Source organism: Drosophila guanche, unplaced genomic scaffold (genome assembly GCF_900245975.1).
Source record: "Drosophila guanche unplaced genomic scaffold, DGUA_6, whole genome shotgun sequence".
NCBI classification, from domain to species: domain Eukaryota; kingdom Metazoa; phylum Arthropoda; class Insecta; order Diptera; family Drosophilidae; genus Drosophila; species Drosophila guanche.
The window spans coordinates 1157855-1178111 of NW_022995754.1; the positions used below are offsets into that span (position 1 = coordinate 1157855).

Below are 20257 nucleotides of genomic sequence, written 5' to 3' on the forward strand. Positions count from 1 at the left end.
CTTTAAGCTCAAAAACGGTGACTGGCTCCTTTGATCTGGAAGCTTGTACTGGAAAATTTTTATTCAATGCGATTGTTCGTTCTGTTGTATCTGTGTTCAAATTGCTCTATATATGTATAAGTATAAATCCTTTAAAATATTTTATATAAATTTTGTGACGGTGTCTGGTTTAGCTGAGGGACTATAGCAAAAAGGTTCGGTGTCTTTTTTCAAGCCATTACTTTAGATAATTGACTACTAATCCACATAGTCGCTGGAGCCCTCCTCCTCGTCGTTGCTGCTGCTCGATTGTGCTGCTGCCGTTTCCGGTGAGCGCAGATGCTCCGCAACGCGAAAGTTTTGCAGAAAATCCCGCATGGCATCCATCATCAAAGTGAGCGACTGCTGTAGGCCAACTTCTGCTGTTTATAATAATTAATAATTATTTTAGCTACGGGATGGGAAGCCTAAACAAACCTTCGCCGTTGGCTGGCATGGCCATCTCCACTGCAGCTGCGGCTCCGGCTTCAAATGCTCCTCGAGCTTCTCCTTCTGCTACCGCCGCAATGTTGCTCACATTAAACGATGGCAAAAGGGATTGGAAAAATATTGAAACAGAGTTACTGGCTCTGTTTGTAGGACTGCTGCTGGATGAGGACTTGCTGCAAAGAATTTCAAATTAAAATCAAAATTGCTGCTGGCAATCGGCATTTGTCGTACCGCTGATAGCAATTGACACTGTCTGGTGGTGGCAGTGGGTCGTAGGTCATAATCGCCTGCTTCTCCTTGGCCACAAAGACGGCCAGGGGCACCTTCTCCTTGTAGTCGGAGAGTATCACATGCCGCAGAATGGGTCGTGGCGGTGTGCGGCCATAGCGCACGGAACGTTTCTCTTTGTATTGATTTACGACGGGTTCTTTGGCGTCGATGCGATCGAGCACTACGTTCACATTGGACTCCAGCCAGGGCAGCACCTCGGTCGAACGCCAAACGACTCGGGCACGGCACACATACAAGCACACAAGCTGATGCAGGGCGGGCGATTGACTGGGCAGCAGGGAGAGCAGAGAGTGATTAGATAGCGTTAATCGAAAGCGAAGCCTCTTGAACTCACTTTCCCGACACATCCGAGAAGAAGTATGACGAGGCCAGCACACGCTTGTCTGTCTGCACGGACATCTCGTCGAGCAGTGGTCGCAGCACGGCCGGGAACATGAGGAGTGCGTACTGCAGCGCCTCGTTGGAGCGCTCACAGGCGCCGTGCAGCGTGTACAGGGCCAGGGCGTAGGAGTAGGCCATGTTGGGCAGCTGTGACAGATTCCGGCGCGCATTGTATTCCTCATAGAATTCCACCAACCAGCCAAACTGCTTGCTCCTCAGCGCATAGTAGTCGATGACCAGAATCATGGCCAGCGGATCCGTTTCGGGCTGCAGGCTCAGCAGCAGCTTGGAGATCTCAAACGCTGTGCGGCTGCAGGCACGCTCCTCCAGGTATTGGGCATGCTTGAATAGCACAATGTAAAAGGATCGATTCTCCTGGCGACGATAGTCCAGCCGGCAGTTGCCAGACGTCAGGCTGAAGTTGATGTGCAGCGACGACTCCAGCAGCAGCAGTGCGCGCTCCAGCAGTTCGGCGGCCAGGGCAAAGTCCTCGGTCATCTTGCACACTTCGCTCAGCTGCACTAGCGAGTCCACGTGGTACGGACAGCGCTTGATTAGCGTGATCAGAAACTCCGAATCGATGCCCTCCAGGGCAGAGAGGAACATGTGCTGCACTCCCTGGTAGTACTGACTGTGCTCGAATGCGAACCACTGCACTGCATCGTTGTCGCTGATCTGCTTTGACTTTGAGGTGCTGGGCAACTCGATGGTCGGCAGCAGCTGCATCGTGATAGTGTTCTTGGTCAGCGGTGGCCACGATTCCCTGGCCGTTACCATGTACGTGGACTTCAGCGTGGGCTTCTGGCGGCCACGCTTGGTTCTGTGCAAAAATAAATACATCAAAATAGATACAGGAAGCTTCGTACGGGCTTCACTTACTCCACTTTGACCACCCGCTTGCCAAAGGTGCGTCGCATCTCGTTGTGTGAATTGAGGTGTCGCAGCTCCACGTTAAGTAGCTTATTTTTGGCCGATCCGCCGGCAGCGGCAGCAGCGGCCTGCTGCTTCATCGATTGCCTGGGCACTGCGTCGTACACTTTGCCCAGAAGTGGATCCTTCTCGTAGTACTTGTCCTGCCGCTCGTTGTCCTCGCTGCTGATGTGATTGCCGCTGGACTTGACCTTCTTCTTGCGCTTCTTTTTCTTCTTTTTGGCGGCAGCACTGGCATTGGGCAGTGCAGCCGACGGGTGCTCCGTCTCGTTGTCATCCTCCTTGAACTCGCTCTCCGAAAGACTTAGGTCGGGCTGATTCAACTGAAATGGAATGTCACGCGTTGAAACGTTGAGCTGGCAGTCGTGGATTGCGTTGTTACGTACCAGATCAAATGGATTTAAATGCGATTTGCGATCTCTGACCGTATGGTAGTCCTCCAGCTCGTCATTGTCGCTCAACTCCTCTCCCCCTTCGTCATCGGGCGGCGGTGGCAGCTTGTCAGCGTCGCCCTGCAGCTTCTTTAGCATGCGCGCGGACATTGTTGTTGACTAGCACCTCGATATTTACAATAATATTCAGATATGCCTGTTTTCGTATAAAATACGTGTGTGTCAATACACAGCAGCGACGGCGACAGCGCAGCCTTCGTTGATATTTCCTCGATGTTGAAATTCGGCTTGTGATTACTAGCTATCTGCAGCCCTCAGCACTGATTATATATTTTTATGCGATAAATTAATCAATTTCCTAAAAGATTTGCCAGTTTTAAGTACTCATTTTCATTTGATTATTTATAAAATAGGGCTTAGTCGAAAGACTCATTACCAAAACACGCAAATTAGAGCTGGTTTCGAGCTGGAACTTGCAAAAAGCTTGCGGAAACTAGGGCTGTTAAACGATCGATAATATCGATGAATATTGTGCAGATTCCAACCACACAAATCACAAATACATGTTTTAAGAAGAGCGAAACTCAGTTCAAGATACCATCCACTACAGTACTGAGAGATTTTAAATACCTTTTTAGATATTTGTAGACTTTTTTATTTCAATTATTAATATTTTTTAATTTGTCCGGACAGTCACGACTTATCGATTGCTGATTCAAACGAATCGGCTGTTGGGCCGCCACTATTACCCGCCATTTGAATTTTGTTGTTGCATGATGTTACGTAGGGGATTCCGCAGGAATTACGTTTGTAATTATTTATTTTTAATGATTTTAACATAACTATGGTTTAAAAGACTTGCTTAATACGTTGTATGGCATATTCGCCAGAGTGGGTGATAAGGATGACGGCACCGACGGTGACAAGTGAAGCCACAAACATGAACAGTTTACTGGAACGATTGGCACAACGATTTTCCTTGGCCTTCTCCACGTTCTCAGTAGTACCGCGTATGTCTTTGATTTCCTCCTCCAGAGGGGTCACCTTTTCCTTCGTCATGTTTAGGTCCTCCAGTTCGTCGCCCTGCAGGGCGTCGTTCATTACTTCTACTTCATCCACCCCGCCAGCAGTTTGGCGGATGGGCTCTGCCAATTCGTTTACAAGAGTGTCGATAACCTCCGGCTGACGATGCACCAAAAAGCAGCGGACCCTGCCCTCCCAAGTGTTGGCGGGGTCAAGCTGCTTAAAAAATCCGTGGAAGTCTTCTACATCTTCAGTAGCTTCGCCAGCCACAATGAGAAACTTGTGATGTTTAGCAAGGGAGCTCGGGACAGTAGACAGCTTCGGCTGCATGTAGATCTCGATGTTGACCGTCGATTTGGCAGTAAGTAGACCAATATTCGGACGAACGTAAAACAGGCGCGGCGAGGTTGTCTTTATCTTGTAGACCATATCCTTATCCGAGAGACTGCGAATGACCAGTTGGCGCTTGACATACTTGTCGAACGGCCCCTCAAAAACCAGAGCGTCAGCCGGCTCGTAGGTCATTATGTCCTCAATATTCTTTGCCATTTCAATTTTGAACCTGTATTCAATTCGATTTACGAAATGTATTTATTTATTTTTTAGATCGTACTTTCTGTTGTTCGAAAATCGATGTGCTCTAGACAAATTTGTGAAACCGAATGAAAAATGGAAATCGTAGAAATTTCCAGAAACAGGCCTACTTGTGTGCTGTCCAAAAAACGATTCGTTATTGGTAATATATGTACACCGCCTGACCCTCCGAAGTATACCGAAATATACCTTTTCATTTTCAAAACATACCGTAAATATACCGTATATCCTATATTATTTTACTTGATTTTAATATTCCGCTTAATATTACAAACTAGCTAGGACTCTCAGTGCTAAGTCAAGAATTTTGTCCGAATTATGAATCACTTCTGCATACGATTGGCTAGTTTTCATGACCTATTTTTATTGGACTGTTTACAAAATAAGGATTAAACCAAAAATGTAAACTGAGGCTTACAGCACTAAAACGACACTCGATGGTGTTGCAAAGGTCTGCTTGCGCGGAGGACTCAAATGCTGTATCGTTAAAATGTTCGTTTTATTATTCTTTAAATCGTTTTATGTACAGTATCGTCTTGGTGAAATTCGTTGAGTGTGTGTGCTACCAGAATATCATGCGGCCAGCATTTGGGGAAGTGGCCTTGGCCAGAATGATGCCCGACAGCTCCTCGTCCTCCAGTTCGTTGCTGTTACGCGCATTGCGGCGGGTGTAAGGGGTAAGCAGAGACACATTAGGTTTACAGTTAACACGTACCACTTATCATACATACATATGTATTTACAGCTAATGTTATTGGTGTTTCTTTTGATCTTTTGTTTATTTTGGTTTCATAATAAATAACAATATGAATGTTGGTTGTTGGTCGAGACATCTGATGGGGTTGGTCATCGATCACCTCAGGAGATGGGGGTGGTTGGGGGCTGTTTCGATGATTCTCAGGTGTGGTGGTGTGTGTGTTTGGGTGTGCGAGCGTGAGCGTGGGCGGGCGGGATTACAGTCACATGGGATAACAACAGTTACAACGAATTGCAGCAGGTGCCAATTTTGCTCTCATGGTCTGCAAAACAGAATCCAGATAGAGAGAAATAGAAAGAGAGGAAGAAAATAAAGAAATAGAGAGAAAAAATATACAAATGAAGACAGAAATAAAAAATAAAAGCTAATGAAAATTCAGTTAGCTGCACGAAAACACACAAAACGAAACGAAACGAAAATGGGGAATGAGAACATGCGGATGAAAGAGTATGGACTGATAAAGCAGGGGGCTGGGGCAGGTGAAAATAATACACATTTCATTTTATTAATTCACATTTTTTTATTCTTTTTGTAGTTTTTGTTCTATCTTTTCTCTTGCGTTTTCTTTCTTTTTTTTTTGCTGGTTTGTTTTTTGTTTTTAAATTAAATTGTTTCGAGGCACTTAGTAGGCGACTTTGTAGGCGCTATTTAAACATTAAATATATGTTTATTTATGTATATGTTTGTGTATCTATGTATTGCAAAATCAATTAAAATATGCTAAAAATTAAGTATTGTACAGCATTTGTTGCTTGCTTTGTAAATTTTGCATCAAATCAATTTCGTTTATCGTTTAAATATCACTTAAATAGGTTCGTTTCAAGCCACTTTACTTTTGTTTTACTTTTACGTTTGTTTTGTTTTTTGCGGACGGTTACAAGAACAAATACGAAATACGAAATAAATATACAAATTTTAAAAATACATAATTAACTATAAATAGAACATTACATACATATGTATAGAGGGGGTGGGTGCGTTTTTGTGTGTTGTATTTTTGTTTCTTGTTTGTTTATAAATTAGGTTTCGTGGTAATGCAGTCGTTAATGTTGTTTTGTGGTTTCTTTTCTCATTAATTAGTTTATCAATTGCACTTTAAATTCGCTTACTCATTTGTCACACAATAAAAAAAAACATTTTGTTAATTTATCAAAAATCAACAACTAATCACAAGGCAAATAGACTTTCTAGAGAGAGAGAGAGAAAGAGAGAGAGAGAAAGATGGAGGGGTGGAGGAGAGGCGTTCGGTTTTGTTTTTGGCAACGCAGGCGAGTTTTAGAGGATGGCTTAGCTTAACGAGTATAAACAACGAGTGGCGGGCGATAACTAGCTAGCGAGAGAGTACCAACACCAGAGATAGAGACAGAGAGTTGAGCGACAGAGAAGTACAGCGAGTGGAGAGACAGAGAGGGGTGTTGTGAGGGGGCCCAGGGGTGGGGTTAGACTGATGATTATGTGAGTACGATTACGAGTACGAGTATGAGTATGGGAAATGCATGAGATTCGGTTTTGGATGCAACGAGTAGCGAGTTACAGGCACTTAGTGAGCGAATTACTAAACTAGAGTATGAGTGGAAGTAGCGAGTGAGACGCGTCAAGACAGCTTCGCTTTGCTCAACGTTTTGGCTTTGCTTGGCTTACGATTTGGCTTACTTTTTGATCAGCGAGCGAACCTTCTTCATCGTACGATTAAAGATGGTCTTGTTGTTGCTGGCACTGTTGTTGGAGCCCAGCGACGAGTTCGACGTCTTGTTGCTGTTCAGGCTCCCGCCCCGATGCACATGCGCCGCTGCCCGCTGCTGGTTCCCATGCCCCTGGCTGTGCACCTTCAGCGACTGCCCATCCTCACGCTCGCTCTCCGTCGAGCTGACGCCCTCGGGACTCTGGCGACTGTAGTGCGGCTGCGGTGGTCGCTCTGGCGTCGGCGATTTCGAGGAGGAGCTCTGATCGCGTCGCTGTGGCTGCGGCGTCATTGGCATGGCCAGATTCTGCATACTCTGCGTCTCGTCCGTGGGCTCAATGCTCGGCGGCAGCAGCTCGGCCAGCGTCTGCTTCGACAGGATGTGATCCAAGCTGCGCGACTTGCGATGGCTCTGCACATTCGCCGGTGGCGCCAGTCGCTTCTCTCGCCTCGTCACATGGTCGCAGGTGTCCGTGTCCGCTGGCTCCTCGTACTCCTCCGGCTGCAGGGTGCACGTGGAGCTGGCATTCGTCAATGCCGTGCTGCCGGCCGTCACCATGGCCGCCGCAGCCGCAATCCTCTGCTCGGGCGTGGCCAGACTGCTCTGGCTGGCCGATGCCTGGTCCAGCAGCCCGTCCACGCTGTGCGACCGATAGCCACTGCCCATGCCAGCCGCGCTGTGTCCCAGACCAGCGGCCGAGCTGCGGCGCGGCGGCAGATATGCCAGCGGCATCATGTTCTGCATGGAGGCCGATCCTGCTCCGGACTTGTGCAGCAATGCCGCCTGCTGGGTGCGATACGGTGGCAGAATGTTGGAGCGTTTTCCGTGCCGGGCGTAGCCGCTCAGCTGTGAGGTGCTGCCCCGTTGGCGGGCCGGTGAGGGGGATTGCCGGTATCTATTTGCCTGGTGATTAGCTGCGAGTTTCGAGCGAGTTTTTAGCGAGTGGTTTCGAGAGTGGTGTTGTTTGTTTGTTTGTTTGCAATCAGAATTAAAGTATTATTATCATTATTAGGTGGTAGAGAGTAAGAGAGAAAAGAGAGAGAGAGAGAGTAATGTGTGTGTGGGTGTCAGTGGGTGAGAGAGAGAGAGATTGGGGATTGATTGGGAGAGAGAGTGAGTAGTGCAAAGGCTCAAAGGCTTGAGAACTTTGACCCGTAACTTGAGGAGAATCTCCGCTTTAACCTTAAGACATATTCGAGGGGAGGTCGATCGAGAGGCTCTTCTCTTTTGTTTTTAGGGATTTTTGTAATGGGGGGTCTCTACGCCGGACTCTGGCTCCGGTTGGGATTTGCATTTGCATTTGAACTTGCATTTGAACTTGAACTGGAGTTGGAGTTCTTGGGAGTAGTACTACTCGTTGTTGGCCCACCTTGTCCGCTGCCATTGGCCGCCATCAGGCCATCCACCACACTGCCCGCTGTGCCGCCGCCGCCGCCGCCAACACCACCGCCGCCTCCGATGCCTCCTCCACCGCCGGATGATGCTCCACCGCCCACTCCTCCACTCTGGTAGTCGGAATCGTTGCTGTGCATTCGTCGGTACGACACCGCTTCGGGCGTCCCAGGCACCATGGCCGCAATGCGATCGATATTCTTTTCGCCGCGCAAAAATCTGCCGCATCAGAAGAATGGGAATTATTTGAGTTTCTTGAGACAATTGAAAGACTGAGTTGGATCCCAGCCAGATCCCCAAAAATGCATCCTATGCGCCTCTAATTAAATGCGTCGCTTAATATACCTTTCGAGCTTGTCTATGCACGCGTCCTGGTAGTCATGGATCCAGTTGACGCCGTTAAAGTGCGCCACGCTGCGCATATCCTCCGGAAGCCTCTCCACCTCCGGCCAATCAAAGTGCTGATCCATAATGGGTATTATATTGCAGTTCGATTGCAAAGCAGCCACAATTTCCTACACAAAAAGCAGGAGGACAAACCATTCTTGAGTACAAATTTGACGTCAATTTCCAGGCACTTACGCGATGCACCCAATCCTTGCAGTCCTCGTCGGCAATGCAGCGATGCAGGGCATCGGGTGTTAATACTAAAACAAAATTCTTTGCCTGCCGAATACTGTTCAGGAGTCCATTGTCGAACTTGCCCGCCTCCAAGCGTTCCACATCGATGAACACCGAGAAGCCACGCAGCTGAAGATGAACCTGCAAAGAGCAAACCAATTTAATATACTTCTCCTCCATCTCTCCCTGTGTGTCCTTACCTTCAGTAAGCTGGCCAACTGTGAGCCATTGGAACGTCTGTAGCTGACAAACACGTCCAGCGTCTTGGCCATGTTCTCCTCGGAGGAGCTGGGCAGGGAGTTCTCCAGATTCTTGACGGCATTCAGGATGCGCAGACGATGAATGGAGTTGTGGATGCCGCACTCTGTCATCAGCATGTCCTCGTTGACGTGCGGCAGGGCGCACTTGTCGATGCCCGCGTTCAGCATGGCGTATGTGTAGGTGCAGTAGTCGGTGCCGATCTCCGAGAGAAACTGGTGCATCTTGGCCGTGTCCTTGGATGAGTAGTCGGCCATGCGCTTGAGATTTTGCAGTTCGCGCTCGAAGCGCCGCAGCAGGATGCCATTGCCGATGCCAATGTCGTCGCGCAGGTTGTCCTGGTTGAGCTTCAGCAGCAGATCGCCGTCCACCTGGGACTCCTCGAACCGGTCGATGTAGCCATTGAACCCGATCTGCTTAACCCACTCCTGCACATCCTCGACGGACCACAGGGGCACCTGCTGCGACAGCTTGTGCGGCACCGTCTCCCCGATGAGCCTCAGCGCCTGCGCGGCAAACTTCGAGGCGATGGCATTCGGGCAGCTGGCCACCGTCTTCAGTGCCTCGATGGCGTTGATTTCGCGGAAGATGTCGGTGTTGCCCTGCTCCCGCTTGATGCCCGCCTCCATGCAGAAGTGGAAGGCGGCCAGGTTGCGGGCCTCCTCGCGATTCGAGCTGAGCACCGGCACCAGACGCTTCAGCCAGTGCTTGCTCTGGCCGTGCGCATGCGCCAGGTTCGAGCGGGCAAATGCCGAAGGATCGTGGCTCGTCACGAAGGGTTCCACCAGATCGAGACAGCCGGACTTCAGCACCTCCGCCTCGATCTCCTTGTTGGCCACCAGCACGGCAATGGCCAGGCACGCGTAGTACTTGATGTTGTCGTCGTTGTGGAAGGCCAGCGGGAACAGCCACATGGGCACCTTGCGCAGTATCATCTCCTCCTGGTTCTCCGCCCCGCCATACAGCGACAGATTGGCCAACGCGCTGGCACAGTGCCGCAGCGTCTCCACGTCGCTGGTGCGACACTCGAAGAGCACAGCATCGAGGCCTCCCAGCCGAATCACATCCGAACAGGTGCCCTCCGAGTGCTTGAACAGATGCTCCAGGATGCCCGTGCCGACGCGCGAGTGCTCCATGTTGGACTTCTTGGTACACACGCAGGCCACATTGACGACCTTGTCCAGGCCATTGTCTACCACATGCTTGCGGTTCTCCGTGGTGAGGCACTGCTCCAGAAGCTGCGCGGAGGAGAACTGCAGCGTGAGGTCTTTGTGGACGCAGTTCTTCATGAGCAGATCGAGGCCGCCGCTCTGGCGCAGCGAATTGCACAGGGAGTAGCCCAGCTCGTGGCCGTGGGTGGGCACAGCCCAGGCCCTGCGGATCACTTCGTTGATCTTCTCCAGATATTCTGTCTTCTCCTTGCCCACATTCAGTGGCTGAGCGTGCCCGTTGCTCCCACTTCCACTGCCACTTCCGCTCTCATCGTCCTGCAGCGAACTGACGAAGGAGGTGAGGACATTCGAATACTTGTTGATGGTCTGTTCGATCTCCTGCTGGCCACTGCCCGACGTCAGGGACTTGAGGTCGTCCAGCTTGAGGTCCGCCAGTTTCATCATTTGGCCATTCATTGCGGACATCTGGGAGGAGGAGGTGATCATGCTGCTGCCGGAGCTGGATACGCCCTTGTGGGTCATCGAGTAGTTGGCCTGCGAGGCCGAGGACACGTGCTTCTCCTGACTGATGATCCCATTCGAAGTCATGGTCTGTGATTGCTGTGACTGCGAGATCGCCTTCTTGTCCGCGGAGAAGGTGTCGCTCTGCACCTTAATACTGGCGGCGGCCACATTGTTGCTCGCCTGTTGTGTGATGTCGCCGGTGCGCAGCGACAGGGCCTCCTAAATTTGAACATAAAGGAGGAGTATAACAGTTAGTACAGTTAATAATAACAGAGGGAAGAATAGACAACATGCTGCACATAGACGGGATTTACCATCAAAGATCTATAAACATACAAGGGGAAATGTTGGGAATTTTTGATGGGACATATAACACTTTATGGGACTGCCTTTTGCAGTTGTGCAACTGTCAATTAAAGTTATTTACATAGTTTGTAGTATCTTCAGATAAAACAAGTGTGTATAACAGTTTAAAAGTGTTATACAAACTGTTATACGCGTAATTTTAAATGGTTAACTTTTTTCCCTGAGATTTCACACCCTCCCTGTAGTACAACCCCTGTTATACTGTTATACCTTGCTCTGCTCTACCTCTATGGGTATTTCGCGCACATTTTTCTTGTGATTGTTGTTGCTGTTACTGTTGGTGTTGTTGTGGTTTGTGGTTGTTGTGGCTGCTGCGTGATTGTTGGTGTTGTTGCTGTTGTTGTTGTGGTTGGGCGCTGGTGGTGGCAATTGTTGTGGCGGTGGTGTCGGTGACAGTTGGCGACTGGCAATTGGCTGTAAGGGCGGATTAGAACTTTTACGTACTCTGGTGTGGGAGCTGGAGCTCGAACTAGAGGACGACGACGAGCAACAGGCGGAGGACGATGCTCCTCCCGAAGAAGCTCTGGCAGCGGACGCAGTGGACATGGTGGCGGCCGCTGTCGTCACGCCCACCACCTGTATGGGCTGCGGCGGCGGTGAGAGCGGAGAGGTGAGACCAAAGCGATTGCTGGGCGTGGCCACGGGTGGCGGTGAGAGTGGCATTTCCACAATCGGACTGGGCGAACGTCCGGGCGTAAAGTCCGACTGTCCGCTCGAACGGAAGATGCCCTTGCGGACAGGCCAAGGTGCCTGATTGCTGTTGTTGGACATGCCTGCCGCCGGGCCCCAGACAGGAAGGTGGATTGTTGCTCTGTTTTCAATGTCAAAGTCGTCGAATCGGTGGCACTTGCAGATTCCTTTTCGATGTTTCTTCAACTATATATAATCCCACACTGAATGCCGTGTGTGTACTTTTGCTGCTGTTCCAATCTGCTAGTCGGCGTATACTATATATATTGTGTATACATATAGTAGTACTTTATCTGCATATAAACATATATTTTCATTCACATAAAAATAGCGCACAAATTGGCTACGCTTTCTCTGTGTTCTGCCCAGTCTTCTCTGTGTGCTCTGTGTGTTGAGTTGAGTGTTTTGTATCCGTATCGTGTTGGGTGAGTGTGCTGACTGCGTGTGACACTGGCCGACAAATGGAACTTGTAATATTTGTATGGATTGGGGTTGATCTGGGTGATGATGCAGTCCGAACGAGCACTTGTTGATTCACAATTTGCATACAAAACAAAACGAGGGGGAGGGCTGGGGTAAAACCTAATTAAAGCTCACATAGCGTCGCAGGCGATAGGCCATCGTTTTGTCAAGTGTTTTTTATTTGCTGCTCTCTTTCCTTAAATGTTCTTCGCTTTTCTTTTATCACACATGTTTCGTCAAGTTGAATTTCATCACTGAATTCGTTCAGTTTTCTTCTATGTAGAATATTTTTCGAAACTTGCTGCTGGATCCGTCAAGGTCAGCTTTCCATCCATCTACATATGAGAACTTTCACACTCTTCAAATCCCCCCAAAAGCCGATTCCGTACTGTTTTGTTTCCCAATTAGAAGGTCTTTGTCACTTGCACTCTACTTTGTTGAATGTATTTATACAGTTGTAGCCACAGACACACATGGGACTCGTTGTCGCTGTCGTGCACATATAGCATACGATTTTATATTCTGTTATATGTATGATGTGTATTTGCTATATTGCATAGATTTTCATTTGCTGCTGCCGAAACGCTCGCGACGCTCGTCTGTCTGCTACTGGGGATCGCTCGTTCCGCTCAGCGGCAATATATTCAAAAGAATTTTCGAAAATAAAACAACAGAGCAACAGGCGGGCAGGGCCAATTTTGCTTCCAAATTTTCAGAGCGCAAAGCCATGGGAAATAAATCAAAAATGGATGGAAGGTGGGAGAGCAAGGGGCACTACGAATACTTCTGGGTTCGTTTTGGGTTCTCTGTTACTTCTGGGAAATAGTTTCGGGGGCAGGCAGTGCGTGCCGTTCCTTCGATTCTTCAACAATTGACGCAAATGTCTCAGTCTCAAGACTCCACGGATTGTTCGTGGAATCATCGCATAAAAATGATATCAAAGTATTTTCATTGGCATTTCTCTATTAATATTCACATCTTGAGCACTTGTTGGCATCGGTTGCTCCTCTTCTTGTTCTTTATTATCATCCCACATGGAGCGTGGCTGTCTGTCTTTATGTTTGTCCATCTCGCTGATTGTCTGCCCGATTGTTTGGCCGATGGCCAAGCACAAGCATCCCACTGAGATTAATGCTCTCGTGTGTTTTGGTATACGGTTAATATTGGGGCACTGTTTTGCTGTGTTGATGGGTCGCATTGTGATGGATTTTGAGGGCGTATTTTTAAGTGCTTGGGTATAACAGTTTCTCGAACTGTTATACAAGCATGATTTTATTGAATTTTCATATTGAATCTGCTTCTAAATATTCCATTCGCTCCTTTCAAGTGATATTTTAAGTTATACACCGCGAACTTGCTTCTACTACGAGGAAACCCAATCTCTAACCCTGACCCTTGGCATTTAACGTATTTATGCGATCCATTTGATATTTCATCAGCCCGGGTCATAAAATGATGAATGCTAATATACCCCGGCGAATCATTAATGATGTAATACAGCTCCACGGCTAGTCGACCTGCTGATTAGATAAATTCCCTCAAACAGTATTTCCCGAACGGGTTTTCCGCGTAACCCTGGGTAACAGGTGCACCCAAAACAGAGGCAGAACCAAGGCAATGATCTGTGGGGCAGGAAGCGCAGGTACCTGTACTCTTTTCAGCATGCTTCTTGGCTCTTTATCCTTGGGTCCTTTCGCCGCTTTGCAATAGTTTCGCATGAATTGTGGGCTGCTCCGCAGGAGCAGGCACTTCTTTGCGAACATTTCACATAACGATTGCCTACTTTTTGGCGCCAGGCTATTGATTTTCTTTGTTCCAAAGTTTCACTTTCTTTTTGGGAGAGTTTTCACTGAGAACTGGCACTGGGACTGAGACTGGGACTGGGACTGGGTCTGGCACTGGGACTACATTAACGCCTTGGCGCGTGTCCCTTATGCGACCTTAACATGCACGCGATGGAATTCCAACTGAGAAGCGAAAGGAGTGCCCGGTCTAACAGTTAGCTAAAGCTACCCTCAAGGGTTGTTCCTCCCCTTTGGCACACTCCCAACCCACAGACTAGAAAGCTTTGCGCAGAAAGCTCCACTCGTGACATACAGAGAAGGGCAAACAGATTTAATAGGGGTGGACGGGTTCAATGTGCAGCAGGTTATTAGATTAGATTTCAGATTGCAGATTCCAGAATGCTCCACTGCCAGACTCACCTTAATGACAGCTGCATTCTCCTCCGTTTTAATGCCATCCACCTCCAGTCGATTCCTCATCGCCGACGCAGCCTTGTTCTCTTTGTAGTCTATATCCCCGGCCTGGAGTCGCTTCGACTCTGCCGAATTGCTGGTGGCCTGCTCGGAGCTGTAGCCATCGGTGACGACCTTCGTCTTGGACTCGGTTTTCATGCGCTTCTCCTGGAACTTGATCGTGTCGATCGTCTTGTTGGAGCCACTCAGCCCGCTGCTGGCACTCAGCTGCGCTGCCGTGGGATGTGTGAGGTCCAGGCCGCTGCCAAAATGATTGTGCGGGCAGTCGTCGTCGTCGGGCAGGGTCACGATCACATTGCTGTCATCGTCATCGTTGTCCACGATGTTCTCCCAAGAGGCGCGAAGTCTGCAAACAAAAAAAAAAGAGTTTTAGTTGGGAATGGCAAAGGAAACAATATATTGATGGGACACTCACTGGTTCTTGAGCACTGTGATCTTGTCTTGTTGGCTCAGACCCCTGAGATCATCGATCGATGGATGGGGCGATTTGAGTGTGCCTGCCGTCAGACGTGCTGTTGGCATTATGGCTGATGTGGGCGTGGCTGTTGCGCTGTTCGCCAAATCGTTAATTTCCGACATGGACTTTTGTATGTTTTTGAGATCTCGCTTGACCGCCGCCGCCTTCATCTCCGAGGATGTGGACAGTGCCTGTGTGGTCGAGGATGAGCTGGAGGATGAGGAGGTTATGTGATGATGCAGACGCTGCGATTTCTTCTCCACACGCGTCGTAGTGCTGCTGCTGCTGTTGACAACCTGCCGGCACACAAAAAGACAAAGACAAAGATAAGTAATTAATATTTTTGGCCGACAAACTAAAGCTAGAAATATGCAAGGAATGTGCCGATTGCGTGGAGCTCTTCCTCAAGCAAATATCATATAGATATCTGCTTTATTTACTCTCCCTCTCTCTCTGTCTGGCGCTATCTTTATGGCGCTTAACGTGGTCTTTATAAATTAAATGAGCCATTTGTTTTGGGATCGACATACCAGATACAATAAATATTATATTTGTCTGGCACGAAGAGAAGGTTTAAGCGATAGATGGATGGGCCTTTCAAAATTCATTTTTTGATAATTAAGGAAATGCTTTATGGCCAGAAACTTTAATTTGATTTGCAAGATTCGTTGATTACCCATGAAGGCAGATTTTCCTTTGTTCTGCCAAGCCATTGACCATTGAACCCTCCTCACTTATTGATGCCCTCTAGCCATACTTTTTTTTCCCTACAAATTTTAGATAAATTAATTCGTCAACTTATTAGGAAAAACCCAAAACTTTTCTATTTATGGTTTTGTTGCAGAAAGTCTCGAGACGCTTTACGTGAATAATTTGACAAGCGAATTACGAATCAAATCTAATTTTGGCCAAAGAAGATTTTGGCCCAAACAAGTTCATCTGTCGTGAGTCGCGAGTCTCCTCTTTGTGTGGGTTTTGTTCGCATTTACTATGGCGGTTCAGTCTTCTGGTTGGGGCAATAAAACATGTGCAAATCGAGACTGTTTTGAGTGGATGGTTGGCATTACGCATACGACAAGTTGGCCAGAGCCACAGGCAAACATTGGCCTCGCATATCGCATATCGCACATCACATTCTTTCCTGACATCAACTTATCTGCAAAGGCAAGGCAAAGGCAAGAAACACTCCACACACTGATCAATAAATATTTTCCGCACAGGGGGAGTTTGGTTCGGACATGAAATCAAGCAAGATTAGATATCACATCGATCGTGTACTACCCGTACATAGTACGATTGTTTTTCCCTCTTACATTTTTGCGTCATTTACTTAATTATCAGAGTGATGTTGCGTTGGGACTAACCTTTTAGTGACGGGCAAGAGCTGTGTGTTGTGGGCGAAAAACTTCTTGGAAAAATGTGCAAAATTCAATTGAATTTCATATTACGTATACGCCTACGTTTTGATAAAGCACAGACACACATATGTGCATATACTTCTACTCTAGCATACAGCAGAATAATCAGCCTGGCCTGGGGATGAGTGCGGGCTTATCAGATACGACACTAGCACAAGCACAAGCACAAGGCACCAACAATTGTGGAACAGTAAATTTATATACTCGATGGACACAGATTTTATTTTTTTATATTTTATTTGTGTATTGATTTATTTCACGTTTTCCCGCTCTTACAAATTGTACAAACTTTTCTATTACGCTTTTCGTTTCGATTTTATATGTGGGCTTTTCTGGTTTCTACCTCCCCGCACAATACTGATAACAAAGGAGAGTTCGTTAAGGTTCGTTAATGCACAAGTTAAAATTACTTGGGCATTGATTTTCGTTGCTTCGTTTTGTAATTATTATTAACAATATTTTTTGGTTCGCGGGGCACACACGCTAGGCAATGGAAAATACAAGCAACAACAATTCCGCCTTTCGTTTTGGGGCTTTGGGTTTTTTTTCCTTCTTTTATTTGTTCGAGTATTTCCTGAATTTCTTAGCGCGTCGCCACTGCTGTGTTTCGTTCGTTTCGTTAACTAAAATAAAAATGAGCGCCGTGCCGAGAAATTTCTAACTCGAGAGCCGCACAGAGACAGAGCCAAAGCCAGCCGAAGCTTTTTTTTGAGCGTAGCTGTCGGTCGGTCGCCGCCAGTTTAAAGTGCCGATCGGCAGGCAAGAGACAGACAGAGAGGGTGAGAGAGCGAGAGCAGTGGGTGGGCAAGTAGCGAACGTGCGCTAGAGGGAGATAACTTTCAGAGAGCGAAACGTGTCTGTGTGTTGTGTGTGTGTGTGTGATAGTGTTGGTAATTCTAGGAAATCCAATTTTGTGTCCCGCTCTCTCCTTAGGGCTCCTACGGGTGTGTTGCTTGTGGGTCTGCCTTGCTGATAGACGTTAATTTATGCTGTGTATCATTTGCATTTCCATAATTCCAACCAACTACTTACTACGGGCTCCACTCTTGCTGTTGCTGTTCACGTTTTAGAGCTTTTGATTCTCTAATTAACGCGTTCGCCCGACTGCCGACTCGCTGCCTGTTTCTGGCTTCGATTTGTGGCCTTTTATTGTTGGTATTGCTATTGGTATTGGCAGCTTGTTGAAGATCGTATCTCGTTTTTTCTCATTTCAATTTGCGTTGTTTACTTTTCTGATTATCACGGTAATTTTTTTGCTTTTTGCACGCAAAGAGTGTGACAGAGAGGCAAGAGAATTCCGTTTAACATTTGTTTTGGCTGAATATTTAAATAATTAGGTGTTAATCTATGCATAATTGTTTAACGAATTCACTTGGAATTTATTATTATTTAATTATTATGTCGTTTAAAGGGGTTTTGAAAAGCTTTTAGCATAATTAAAGCTGCCGATAGTCTTAGTTAGATGTCTCTTTTTTATCTATTTTAAGTTCTTTGATTTTTCATTCCAATAATACTTCCTCTTTAGCATAATTTCCTTTCAATTCTCACACCAATTATTGTGCCCATTTATCATCCATAATAGTTCTTAAAGTACCTTCTATAGCACCGCTTTCTTTTCTTGCCATAATTCTGCTATTTTCTTGTGCCTTACCTCAACAATTTCTGCGAACAGGCAAATCGTATCGCCAAATCGGTTTCTTTAAACCAACTGAAATAACACATTTTTCCCTAGAAAACTAAAATTGTCACCCATTTCGCTTCGTTCCCGATCCGCGTCATTGAGACGATCAATGCAACGAAAGTCGTAGGGACATTTGTGTGTTATTTAATTAAAAGTGAATGAAATATATAGTGGAACTGTAATATGGGTCTATAAAAGACTAACTCTGTACTAGAACTAGAGCAAATCACATTCATTATGCTTGAACTTGAATCTCGAGCAGGATGTACGCAAGATTAGCCCCCCACCAATAAAATCCATAAACCAGAGCACGAGGCAAATCTACTGTTTGGAAGGGGGAAGCTGTGTGCTGCCGTGCTGACGTCGAAGTGTGCCGGCAAATGACTCACTCTCCATATATAAAGCACGACCAACAAACAAACAGAGAGCGAGAGAGAGAGAGAGAAGAGCAAAGCGAAGATGTCTAGACAGAGTGTGGGAGAACAAGCGAAAAAGTCGTCGCTGCTTGGCTTTCTGTGTGTGCAAGGGTGATGCTTGCTGCCATCTATCTATCCCCAGCCCTCACCTAACGTGTGTCATAAATGTATTACAAAAGCAAACTATTTTCGCATCCGTACTCGTAATTACTTTGATTACGAGAACGGCTACTCCACCTTCTGTCCAAGTCATAAATTTAATACAAAAATTCTACTTGACCAAGTCAGTTGCTATTTTTAGGGGGCCAAAACCGGTCATCGTTTGATGGACACTTTTTCCATTCCGCTGATTGGCAACTTCCTTATCAAAAACTTGGGAAATTTTCTAGATAAAAGTACTATGCAAATTGTGGTGAATACCCCCCGACCAATATCTTATCTGCTTGAATCATAAAAGCGCTGAGGGAAAATCATAAATAAATTGTTAACAGATCGTTAAAATTGTTTAAACAACAAATTGGCACAAGCGGCACGTTTCTCTCATTCCTCTCACTCCTCTGTTCTGTTTTATTATATTTCTGTGAATTATTCAGTTATAATTTTGATGGTTTTTTGTTCGTTTGTAGTTGTGTTCACACTCGCGAGTGATTAATACGAGTACCAACGATTCCGCTTAGACAGCAGCCATGATGTCGCCCCCGATTAGCTATAGGAACATAATCTTATCGCTGGGCATCGCACCCATTGCAGGTGGGCAAAGGGGAAGTGAAGGGCTCTCAATGGCCAGTGGTTAACCTCTTTGCTTATCGGTGTTGAAGACCGTTGCGGTGCGGCAGGCACTGACTGCCAAGAGGTTGCTTGATTATGCGGCCTCCTTAAGTAATGGGCTAAATATAGGGGCTCTGGTCAGCAGCTCCCTGACTGCCATTACGATATCTGAGAGTGGAGCCCGCTACTACGTCAGATTCCATTCTTGTCTAATCTTGATTTCGATTCGATTCGAGTCTCACCTGCTGCGATGTGGATGTGGATTGATGGGAGGTTTCCTTAAGGCTACTGCATGAACTAGAACTCGTATTGATCTGTCGGCCATTGGCGCTGCCCGATCCTGAGCCCACTCCTGCCACCACTCCTGATCCTACTCCTCCTCCATTGCCATTCATTGTGGTGGTGGGAGTGCTGCCGATGCTGTTGCTGCTGCTGCTGCTGAGGGGCTGTGGGGAGCTGTTCTTTTTGTGGAAATTCTCTATCAGTGTGGAGGCTGGACTCAGCACCCCACTGGGCGAGCTATCCGAGAAGTCTGTCATCTGTAAGAGCGGGAGAGAAAAGGGTTATTATCAGCAGGAAAAAGGTTTGCCCTTAAATGGCAATCAGCGGGAACTGTCGCAAGTTTGTATGCAAGCAGCAGCTCTGTTCCGGCGGAATAATTCCCTTTGCAGACTCTTAAAGCTCTCCTCCCCACAAATATTCAACTAAAACCCTTTTCCTTGTTGTTTTTTTTTTTGGTGTTTGTTGGTTAGTTAATGCCACAATATTTAGATAATAAAAGCAGACGTCAGAGCAAGGCCGTGAAAAACTAAGTACCATGGATTTTTGGGGGATTTTTCTACAACAAACAAAAGTTCCGCCCGCAGTTCATGTTCTGATTCCAATGGATTTTCTTTGATTTCCTGTATATAGTTTTTCATTTCACCAATATTAACATAAACACAATGCATTGATTTATGTTCATTTGCTTGAAATGTAATTAATTTGTGCATCAAAACGAAACGAGGCGCGTGGGCAGGATTTATTTATGAGCTCTTTATGGGGCGCTACCAACCAACCAACCAACCAACCAGCCAGCTAACGTGTTCGTGTGGGCAGCACGAGACCTTATAAGTCAGAGAGAACAAAAAACAGAAGATCAATATTTTTTTGGAATTTATGCAAATGAGCGTAAAACTTGGCTGAAATCGCGACGAACGAGCGAACAAACGAACGAACGAGCCATCCATCTGATTTATTCATTCCTGTCGCTGCCAAGCAACAAGCTTACACCAAT

General features: G+C 46.9%; 3 protein-coding genes across 9 annotated transcripts in view; all 3 read right to left on the reverse strand.

The window, feature by feature from the left end:
• Position 1: 1 nt before the first annotated feature.
• LOC117589167 (transcription factor 25) lies at positions 2 to 2870 on the reverse strand. Of its 2 annotated transcripts, none has more exons than XM_034280874.1 (6): positions 2457 to 2870; positions 2020 to 2393; positions 1094 to 1960; positions 700 to 1026; positions 457 to 641; positions 2 to 404 (listed from the first exon to the last, which is right to left on the reverse strand). In XM_034280874.1, exons 1-6 carry the CDS (start codon positions 2610 to 2612, stop codon positions 238 to 240), a joined length of 2076 nt encoding a protein of 691 aa, XP_034136765.1. In that variant the 5' UTR covers positions 2613 to 2870; the 3' UTR covers positions 2 to 237. The 2 variants fall into 2 exon arrangements, with proteins under 2 accessions (XP_034136765.1, XP_034136767.1); XM_034280876.1 differs by having other exon boundaries at positions 2 to 401; positions 2457 to 2866.
• Positions 2871 to 3246: 376 nt separating this feature from the next.
• LOC117589174 (vesicle-associated membrane protein-associated protein B) lies at positions 3247 to 4147 on the reverse strand. The gene has a single exon (XM_034280892.1). The coding sequence runs from the start codon at positions 4032 to 4034 to the stop codon at positions 3312 to 3314; it is 723 nt and encodes a 240-aa protein (XP_034136783.1). The 5' UTR covers positions 4035 to 4147; the 3' UTR covers positions 3247 to 3311.
• A 410-nt stretch (positions 4148 to 4557) lies between these two features.
• The window catches only part of LOC117589169 (sterile alpha and TIR motif-containing protein 1), a 35290-nt gene continuing 19590 nt past the window's right edge, over positions 4558 to 20257 (reverse strand). For 3 of the 6 annotated variants that reach the window (XM_034280878.1, XM_034280880.1, XM_034280881.1), the window contains 9 exons: positions 19224 to 19520; positions 14657 to 14994; positions 14188 to 14587; positions 8732 to 10684; positions 8493 to 8672; positions 8256 to 8425; positions 7888 to 8129; positions 6490 to 7432; positions 4558 to 4726 (listed from right to left, as the gene is read on the reverse strand). In XM_034280878.1, coding sequence (XP_034136769.1) covers positions 4642 to 4726; positions 6490 to 7432; positions 7888 to 8129; positions 8256 to 8425; positions 8493 to 8672; positions 8732 to 10684; positions 14188 to 14587; positions 14657 to 14994; positions 19224 to 19520 — 4608 coding nt within the window. In that variant the 3' untranslated portion in view covers positions 4558 to 4641. Of the gene's footprint in view, positions 4727 to 4866; positions 5099 to 6489; positions 7433 to 7756; positions 8130 to 8255; positions 8426 to 8492; positions 8673 to 8731; positions 10685 to 11041; positions 11618 to 14187; positions 14588 to 14656; positions 14995 to 16062; positions 16747 to 19223; positions 19521 to 20257 lie in introns of those variants that run through there. The other 3 variants (XM_034280882.1, XM_034280879.1, XM_034280883.1) reach the window with 3 other exon arrangements.